At 56.0% G+C, this 9,640-nt stretch overlaps 2 protein-coding genes across 2 annotated transcripts; both read right to left on the bottom strand.

Moving 5' to 3' along the window:
• Positions 1 to 215: 215 nt before the first annotated feature.
• Positions 216 to 2,753, bottom strand: VOLCADRAFT_94534 (uncharacterized protein; the record flags this gene model as incomplete). The annotated part of the gene is made up of 4 exons (XM_002953699.1): positions 216 to 242; positions 688 to 1,737; positions 1,907 to 2,494; positions 2,643 to 2,753. The coding sequence occupies 4 exons, from the start codon at positions 2,751 to 2,753 to the stop codon at positions 216 to 218; spliced, it is 1,776 nt and encodes a 591-aa protein (XP_002953745.1).
• Positions 2,754 to 4,749: 1,996 nt separating this feature from the next.
• On the bottom strand, positions 4,750 to 9,392 carry VOLCADRAFT_94533 (uncharacterized protein; the record flags this gene model as incomplete). The annotated part of the gene is made up of 9 exons (XM_002953698.1): positions 4,750 to 4,872; positions 4,991 to 5,299; positions 5,975 to 6,202; positions 6,577 to 6,717; positions 6,952 to 7,107; positions 7,534 to 7,811; positions 8,240 to 8,453; positions 8,859 to 8,911; positions 9,158 to 9,392. 9 exons carry the CDS (start codon positions 9,390 to 9,392, stop codon positions 4,750 to 4,752), a joined length of 1,737 nt encoding a protein of 578 aa, XP_002953744.1.
• Between the last annotated feature and the right edge of the window lie 248 nt (positions 9,393 to 9,640).

Below are 9,640 nucleotides of genomic sequence, written 5' to 3'. Positions count from 1 at the left end.
GCGTACGCAGGTATGCTGCAATTTCCCCAAATGCCTAAAAAGAGAGCAACGTTTCCGTATCTTTGCTGCGTCTCATTCGTTTGCGATTCGTTGTTCTTACGACACGTCAGATTGATAAGCACCATGTGGTCTAATGATGGGCCCCGGTTGGTGAAGGCAATTGGAGCCTTGATCTCGGGTAGATTATTATTGCGGCTGGGCGGAAGCGCCAATAGCTAAACTTTAGCCGCCAGGTGCATCACCTGTAGCGCGTCGTGGCCAGGAGGAGACAGGGGTTGGGTCGATGCTAACCCACATCGCACGCATGCATTGGGGAAAAGCAGGTCAGGACAACGACGACGGGCCCGCCTGTTACCAGCAGCGCAGGATAAGCATGCATGCGGCAGTGAGGGGATCTTGGAAATCGAGATTGTCAAGGGAGTGAACCACAGTGAAGAGCAGGATAGCAAGGATGGGAATGGGTGCAAGGCCAGGCAGCACCATATGATTACAGCCCGTGCAATGCGTTGGCATCTGGTACGGCAATATCCTATTGTAGGAGCAACCCCAGTCATGTGGAGTCGTGCGCATAGAAGATGCAGACTTACAGATGCCTGCCTGGCTAATCTCATGCTTCTAGGGCAGGCGTAAGCAAAAGCATTGGCTCTTAAGCCACGGCACAAAAACAGTTTGAATCCGCTCACGCACCTGGCAACTTCCAGCAGACTCGTGGACAATCCAACTGAAGATCGCAGCCGCCACAAAAGACGTCGCCAAAATTAGGCAAAGCCAGGCCAGCTTCCGCAACTCTAGCAACCTCCTCCTAGCGACCTGCATCTCTGCCTGCAGGTGTGCCGCCTTGCTGCGTTCGACCTTGACCTTAGCCGCACACACCGCCACTGTGGCCTCCGCCCGTGCTTCTGCCTCCGCGCCGCGCGCTTGTGCCTCCGCCAACGCCCGCGATTGACTCACTGCTTCGGCCTGCAGCTTCTCCTTAGCAGCTAGCAGCTCCTCCTCAGCGGCCTGCAGCTGTGCCTCTCGCTCACGCAGGATTGCCTGTACGGTGGCGAGGTTCTTCGCTAGGTTGTTTCGACGCACCTGCTCCTCCTGCCGGAGCTGCCGCGCTCGCTTCACCACTGAAGTCTTTTCAGACTCCACAACCTGTAGCCTGGACGTCGCGTCCTCTGCAATGTTGCGTGCCACCACAAGGTCCTTGCGGAGATCCTCCTGCTTCGCTTCCAGGATTTCAACGGAGGCCTGCACATCAGCTAAGCGCTCCTTCGCAACCCGTGCCTCATTCTCCGCAGCCCAGAGGTCCGCCTGCAACTGCTGCTGGTTAGCCTGCATCCCGACAGTGCATTTATACAGGGACGAGGCCTCCTCTGCCATAGTGGCGATTTCCTTTTGGGCTTCCTCGGTAAGGCGCGCATGGTCTGATTGAAGGTGATCCCGTTCCTGGTTTAGAGTGTCCAGCTCGCTTCGGGCAGCCGCGAGTTGCACGGATAGCTGCTTAAGCTCCTCCTGTGTAGCAACATGTGCGGCATGCAGGTCTTTGTGCTCCGTGTCTGCAAGCTGCAAGCGCTCACATGCAGTCTCCAGCTGCAAGCGCAGCTGCTGCAGCTCGGCGCGGTGGGATGCCTCCGCTTGCTCACTGCGCTGAGTGAGCTCGAGGACACGCGCTGACTCGGCCACAAGGGCCATCTCCAGCTCCAAAACGGCAGCAGTGCCGCATGCCGCCACCTCTTTCGCAGTGCCCACCTAGTAGGCATAGGTGGCAACAGCGTGGACAGTAAGAGACGATGAGAGTTCAAGAGGCTGCCGGAGGCATGACACCATGCCAGCTTGCTGATTAGAGCTCGCTTGCCCACCACATTCTGTCGAATGTAATGTTCAGCCCAGCCTTCCTGGGGACTAGACTCTGACCCACCTCATTGACATTCTCCAGCGCTTTGCGAGCCTCCTCCAGCTCTCCCCGCGTCCTCTCTGCCTCCGCTAGTGCATGCTGCAGCTGCTCCAGCAGTGCATGCTCCCGTGTCTGAACGACCTCCACACGCCGCATGGCCATGAGCCCCGGCGGTTCGGATGCTACTGCTTCTGAGGCAGCAGGCCAAGAGCCCTGATACCGCGGCACCATGGGGCTCTGGGATTTGCACTCATCGCTCCTGGCTGAGGCTCCAGAATTAGACGGTGCTGCGCCGTGGATAGTGCAGATTGCATCCACTGCGGCTGCTATCGTCCCTAGGGCCTCCATAGTCCTGGCGCCGCTGACGCTGCTGATACGGTTACTATCCGCGGAAGAACTCGCAGTATTATCGTGCAGCGCCATGGAGTGTGGTAGCTCCTGCCCGTTGTCCGGCAAAATGCCCTTATCCTCAACGTACAACTGTTGGTCGGCGTCGGCAGCTGAGACAGAACTTCCAGCGCCGACGGCTGTCCTGCCAATGACCATATTAATACTTACGTTGCCGGTTGCAACCTCGTGCTTGGGTTGTTGGTCTGCCGGCACAGCGGACCACTGCAGGAGGGAGGGGGAACAATACAGAAGGAACACAGCTTCTTCCAACGCGTGATCGATGTAAAATACAACAGAGCACACAAAATAAGCATAGGAGATGGAACACCGTGCCACGGGCACATCGGGTAGAGGTTCCAATAATGCTTACGTCGATGGGCAAGCGCAAAAAAGCGCCGGAGGGAAACTCCGCCGAAAGGTCAACAGCTTTGGAGAAATCCAATATGGGACTCTGCCGAGCAGTGAAGGTCCATTTCCTCATCGGTGGCTGCGCCAGCCCTGTTGAAGCACCCGGCTGTCGGGGACTTGGCAGCAGAGGTTCCGGCCAAGGCTCGAAAAGTTGCTCCTCCATGGCCCGTATGTATGACGTCAGGAGAATGGTTTGAGCCCTTTGGAATCCAAAGCAAGAAGTGTTGACTGCAACTGTGCAAAGCCAAGCCTTTACTATGCGACAAGGCAATTATTTGGGTTGAGTGAATACGTCATAGATTGGCCTCCATTTAGTAAAGCCTGGAACTCAGACACATGTCGAGCTGCACTGCTGCAGCTGTTTTGAACGGAAGTTGTACAATTCCAGAAGTGCGGATTCCAGCGCCGTATACGTCTGCAGCAGTCTTGATCATGGTAATGGGCGATAGATGCTTATCTGCAAGGTGTTTGCTCGTGGCAGGCTACGGTGCAGAGTTCAGGCATCAATAAAGCATTTTCGGCAGAGTGTACTGGCCTTCCGGTGCAGCCGAATGTCTTCGTATGATACGAAGACATTGCAATTATTGCGGTGCGAACAGTTTCAACGCCCATCGAAGAAATATACAGACATTCCCAAACTGGTTAGCTCCTTTTGGAGCCTGGTCGGCAACCCGAAATGTACACCATGTGCTCTGGAATTCGTGCACCTCGCTGACAGCCCCGTAGGCTATGCACCACTGCCAGCCCTCGCCATTGCTGACAAGGAGGGTTGCAACTGAGGTTGGATTATATCAGGCGGTTGGTCGCGGGGATGCTTTCCCATCCCAAAGAACGTGGATGTGGCTTAGTGGGGATGCGAATGTGGGCGACACCGATGCAGCGACGCATACAGCTGCCATCCACATACACCCCGCGGGTAAGGGATCCAACGACACTTCCATGTCAACAAACCGCCACACCTCACATCCGGCGAAAGGGTGATTAAATAAAGCACTTGCAAGGCATGCACGCGGACGGACGGTTTCTTGACATTAGGCTGGACAGAATGTTCATAACTCAAAAGCTACGTCAATCTCTTTGCAATGCCACGGATATATTCATAACAGGCCACACCCAGCACGTGGTTATCAGCACCATGAAGTTCCAGGTCTTGACAATGGAGGATGAGAAGGGTAGGAATCAGGGCTGGGAAACGCCGTTTTCAGGGGCCCCTTAGTCGCACCATGTTTTGGTGCTCCATCTTAACTGGCGGACGGGGCCATCTAAATTGCTGAGGCACCCAGCTCCTCAGTACGATCTACCTGTCAAACTACCCCACCAGCCCAAACTTTGTGGCACCTCAGCGCCATCTAGCTGCCATAAGCTACTCCTCCAGCACAGTCTTAACCCTATGCCAGTGCAATCTAATTGCCCCAAGCTACCCAGCCAGCACAATGTTCTAGCACTCCAGCGCGATCCAATTCCCATCCAGCAAATTCTTGCTGGCAGGGTCGTTCCGCCATGCATACTGTAGTGCCAATGAAAATTGGTGACACGCAAATGGAATGCCGTCACCATTGCTGTAGCACGTGTAATTGTCTGAGACTTTTCCAGCGGGGGCATCACCAATTGTACGATGCATGGCAAATCTTCATAACTTGTACAAAACTAAACCAACAGCCTTCTATTGTCTAGATGAAAAATGATAACTTGACTAACATGCTGGCAAGAGAAGGAGAGGGGAAGGGAGGAAGCGAGGGGAAAGAAGGGAAAGAAGGAGAGGGAGGGAAGGAAGGGGCAAGAAGAGGAAGGAAGAACGGGGGAAGGAAGGGAGAAGGACTGGGAAAGGAAAAGGTACTACGTTAACCCTAGTTCCTGCCCTCCTGGCGATGCGAACACCGAGTTGGTTGCCTTCCCTGTCGGAGAAAAGACGTCAAGGCGTTCATCTGCACTAATTCCAATCACTGTCTGAACCTGCCTGAATGAATGCAAGTATGCTGCGATCTCCCACAGAAATCAAAAAATCACGCGCCGCTGCTGTGCAACCGGCTGGCACTTAACCAGCCACCGTCACTGCCACGAAATGTCAACTACTGCGGCCTAGTAAAGGGCCCCAGTTGATGGAGGTAGTTGGAATTCTTGATCTCCGGCAGGTTGCGGTAGCGGTTTGGTGGAAGCGCCACCAGCTGGATCTTGTCCGTCAGGTTCATGGCCTGCAGCATGTCGTGTATAGGAGAAGAGAGCGATCGACGCGATGCGGCGGACCAAGCTAACCCAAGCAAGCACAGGCGCAATAGCTGTGCTAATCTTTCCACGCCCCGCAATACGCACCCTCATGTCGGGCGGCGTCCTGCAGCACCAGTACGCCACCACTTTTTGGATCTCGTCGTCAAACTGCCCCCAGGTGCTAATGCGGCTGAAACCGGACAGCACGCGGGTGGGACTAGGTAGGTGCACGATGCGTGCACGCGGGTATCGCTGTAGCACGGCCCACAGCTCTCTGTCAGACAGCTGCGGTGGGACGGTAATGCGGCGCCCGTAACCGCGTGTGGCGGGGCCCTCGGACAGGACCAGCTGATCGGGTTGGAGGGGCCCGTGGTTTCGCGGCGAGTCCGATGGCACAATCTCCAGGAAGGACGTCTGCAGGGAAGGCGGCAGGCGAAGATGCGGGAGGGTGCGTATGCATGGAAGCATGTCGGGTGCGAAGAGAAGGAGGGGCATTCAGCGCCGCTGCATTACATTGTGCGCCATGGATGGCGCCGTGGACGCCTGTTAGAGACATTGGCGGGATAGCAGTGACGCTGGGTACAGGGCCGCGAATAAACGGGTGGCACGGGACGCCATGCGTGTGAAGGGCAGGTCAGCAACCATCCCACTGCCGGCGAACTGAGGAACTCGCTAGCCACGCAAGCCGATGCCCCACATGCAATTGATACCAAGATGACTACCTTGCAACAGCTCGATCCGCAAGCCAGCAACCCGGCGCGACATCCCCATAACTTAGCTATTGCGCCACACCTGCATACTTAAATGCCTTGCATTCCAACCAATGCGAGGCGCTTCCGCAGCTATAGACACACTACAGACGGCAGATTCTGCCGGCAGGGGGCAGAAGGGATGCAACTAGAGGACATCCAGGACGCTGCTGCTTGCTACCTTGATGACCACCAGTTTGCCCCTACAAAAGGTCCGCGAAATCGCCCTGTTCCGAGGAACGACCTTAGGTTCACAGAACTCCCTACCCCTATGTGAGAATGGTGGAGAGAGGCCTGCTGGTTGGAAGCGCTGCCGGGAGGCGATTTGACGAGTACGCACCTTGATGAGGTCTGGTACCTTGGGATTCTCCAGGAAGGAGTACTCCCTGATAAACACCTTGTGACCCGCGTACTCAAGGTTCTTGGGGGGCAGCGCGAAGCCATTAGACAGCCGCTTGGAGCGCAGCAGTTGGCTTAGCGAGCAGGTGAAGGGGAAGACGGTAACCGTCTCCTCGTTGATGCGGCACCTTTGTGTTTGATACCAGTTCTTGGAGCAGTAGCACAGAAACTGCAGGGCTCAAAGCAGACAGGAAGGGCGGGGTCCGTCTGTGGATGGTTTACAAGATACCAGGCAGGTGCACAGCCTGAACATGGCCACAGAATTGGGTCACTGCATAGCAGATCCAGAGAGGCAGGGAAAGAGAAAGTGAAGCAAAAACGGGGGTTACAAAACGCGTCATCACGGAAATCAAAACCGTTAGTTCGAAGCGTCCGTTCAACCCCAAGCCTACAATTCTCTGTGTCCCGTGTCGATGGCAACCCCAAAACGATTGGACAGAGCGACGGTTTAAATGAGGGTTTCCCTATTGCCACCGTTCGCCCAGCAATAACCAACTCTATACTGCCATGCGTAAACCCATCACCATCCCGGGTCTCACGCACCCGGGGTATCACCAGCGTGCGGTTGGCTATGAGCGCTGCAGCAAAGGCGTAGTAGGCCTGTTGCAGCTGATGGTTGGCGGCTGTCACGTGGAAGCGAATCATCTCCTCTGTATCGCTCCAGCTGTTGTAGTCCTGGGGCATCTGCAAAGATTAGGGTAACGAGGCACCCACTGATACCGGTGCGAGCACAATTGGTGCGTGGAGGCTCATAGCTGTAGAGAGCATGTAATGGGTGAGCCTCCAAATGGACACGACTGTATTACTTTGCAGTAAGGTCTTCCCCTTCCTTGCTCTCTCTCTCTCTCTCTCTCTCTCTCCACGTCATCCTCTGCATCACCTTGCCTGGCTTCCCTGTTTCCAATTCCCCCTGCTCACCGGTATTTGATCCACATCAAAGGTCAGCAGGTAGGGCGAGGAGTAATACTCGGGCTCATCGTGAAACTTCATCGCGTCCCGCATATCCTGGCGCTTGCTCTCCATCGTTCGGCCGCCCCACACCCAATGCACCGCGTACAGTGTATGATTCAGCCGCTGCACTTAGGGAAAAGAGATGGGTTAAGCGGGACAAAAGGGAGGTCGGCACGGTCTTGAGTACCACACAACCAATTAGTCAGTTGGGGGCTTCGTTACCTCTCGAACCGCTCTGTATGATTCTCCGTATGATTTCTTCTCCCTTTCTCTCTCTCTATATCATCTTGCATGATCATATATTCTTAAGAAACGTGAACTGCTCGTCAGACTGCCGCCGCAACATCAGTCGCGGCCTGCTGTGTTTCATCATTAGTCGCGGCAAAGCCAATCGTCTGGCCACGTTCCGTAGACACCTCGCCACGCAACAAACGTCCCCGCCGTCGGGCCGCCTACTCTTTCCGAAAACATGGGCTAACCCCAATAATAGCAGCAGCCCCATTTCCCCGGGCCCCACACCGACAGAGTGCGAGCCCTGGTGCACATTACCTGCCATAGCCGTGCATTCACGTAGGTGTAGGTGTTGCCAAACATGGACGGCGGCAGGAAGGCCACTGCCGTGGAATTGCTGTAGGCGGCGTAGAAAACCCGCAGGGAGGTGTCCGGGGGAATGTAGGCATACCCCGGGATCTCCTGCCGGAAGAAACCCCCACGCACAACCCAGTTGAAGCCGTCCTGGTCGTGGCCAATGTTCTTGTCCTGCATGGGCAGCCAGACGTCGTTGAAAAAAGCCAGGCCGCCGGGCCACTGCCGGACAAAGTAGATACCTGTCGGGGGTATAGGAGGCCCGAAAACGGCCCATGCCAGGCCAAGGCAACATGGGTTAAAGGCGCGGGACGGGAGGGACCGAGATGGGAAAGGGTTAAGAAGCGATAGGGGAAGCCCATCACCAGGGGCTGGCTCCAACGGCACGCATCTACAGCTTCAGAAAATCGTCCGCTAGCATAACCTTGAAGGACCATAAAGGCATCTTGTCTCGGAAAAGTGCCCAGGAACCCTCCGCCTCCTCCATCCAACCTTCTGCGCATGTCCCGCCGCATCTTCATCTTCTACTCCCAAGGACGCCATAAGGCGTCGATGTCCTCCACCCCGGTCAGCTTAGGATTCGGTTATACCCCTGATCCCGGCATAGATCTTGCCGCTGACCTGGTCAGGCCCTGATCCTGGTCCTGAGCCTCTGATCCTGGACACCCACCCGTGTTAATGTTGGTGTAGGGGTTGGAGGCAAACTCAACATCTACCTCCCCGGGAGGGTTGTGGGTGGACAAGGCGTCGACGCTGATGATGATATGGGCTGGGCCCGTCAGCTGTGACAAGAAGAACTGCAGCGGGTCACGAAACCACACCACGTCGGCGTCCGAGTGGATGACGTGGAAGCCCATTTCGTACACCGCCTTGACGATGTGCACCTGACCGGGGGATTTGTGTGGAAATGGACAAGCGGATCCAGATCGTACCCGGACGCGAACGTAAACACAGGGTTGGGGCACGTGAAGGGTTGCAGTACGGTCGGCTCAAGGGGTTGCAGATAAGCAATGCAAGATGTGCACCTGGTGTACATTGACTCCAACAGAAAGACTTTGGAGATGGCTGGCTGCCTGGCTGGGAAAGACGAACTGCCTGGTTGGGGGGGAAGGAGCGAGGCAGGGAGACGCAGACCTAGCGATGCTGGGGTTGCAGGCGCGACGGTACGGCCCTAGAGCATCTGTCGCCGCCATAATGAACCGCCATCTGGAACACGGCGGGTCCGTAGCGCACTCAGGCCCACCTCCCGAGCGCGCCGGATGGGAGCAGATACCCCAGGTGTTACGCACCTTGTTCCACGTGGTCTGCGACCAGTGGTGGCTGCCCCAGTGGTAATTGGCATCTGCAATTTTGAGGCAAGTCGGAGTCAATTTAGTGACAATGGCTCAGCTGGTTACAATGGCCACCGGCAGCCTAGCTTCGTTTCGCCGTTCATTTATGAGCTTCGGACAGCGCACGCCACGGCCACAGGAAAGCTGCCTGGACAAAGTGCCGTGTTCCGCACACAAACCCCCTTATTGGCTGGAGGTTAGCAATAAGTTCCTGAGTTTTCCGGCGTCATACTAGGTCCTGTATGAGCATACCGCACCCGTGCCAGTGTATTTGAGCCGCTCGGTTGGAGCGTTGAAGCAGTTGGTGATGCCCAGCTCCCCCAGCGTCAAGGACGTCTCCGGGTCCAACGCCGCGATAAGCCAATAGGTGATGTTCGCCGCTTGAATGTTCTCCACGTAGCTAGGTCCAAAGGTCTTCCAGACCAGCTTATCCATGGCGGTGATTAAGACCGTGTTGTCACGCGTAAACCGTTGTACGAACGCGCGGGTCATATGTGCGCAAGTGCGTCCGGTCGCCTGGAGGCTACGCCCACGGGAATAGCTTCGCCCCGGCAACCCATATCCCTCTGAGTACTGGGCTGCTGGAGTTGACCGTTCCCCCGGCCAAAAGTCCCCCGAGGACGATGCGAGGTTCGCGAGAAATCCTAAAGCCAGTGCGTAAAGACCATGTGTTTGCAAACGTCTCATTTCAGATTCTCGCTTTTGTAGACATTAGGAGCGCGGTGGGTAAACTATTCGTA

Source organism: Volvox carteri (genome assembly GCF_000143455.1).
Source record: "Volvox carteri f. nagariensis unplaced genomic scaffold VOLCAscaffold_38, whole genome shotgun sequence".
Classification (NCBI taxonomy): Eukaryota; Viridiplantae; Chlorophyta; class Chlorophyceae; order Chlamydomonadales; family Volvocaceae; genus Volvox; species Volvox carteri.
This window is presented reverse-complemented; position numbering and strand designations above follow the sequence as displayed.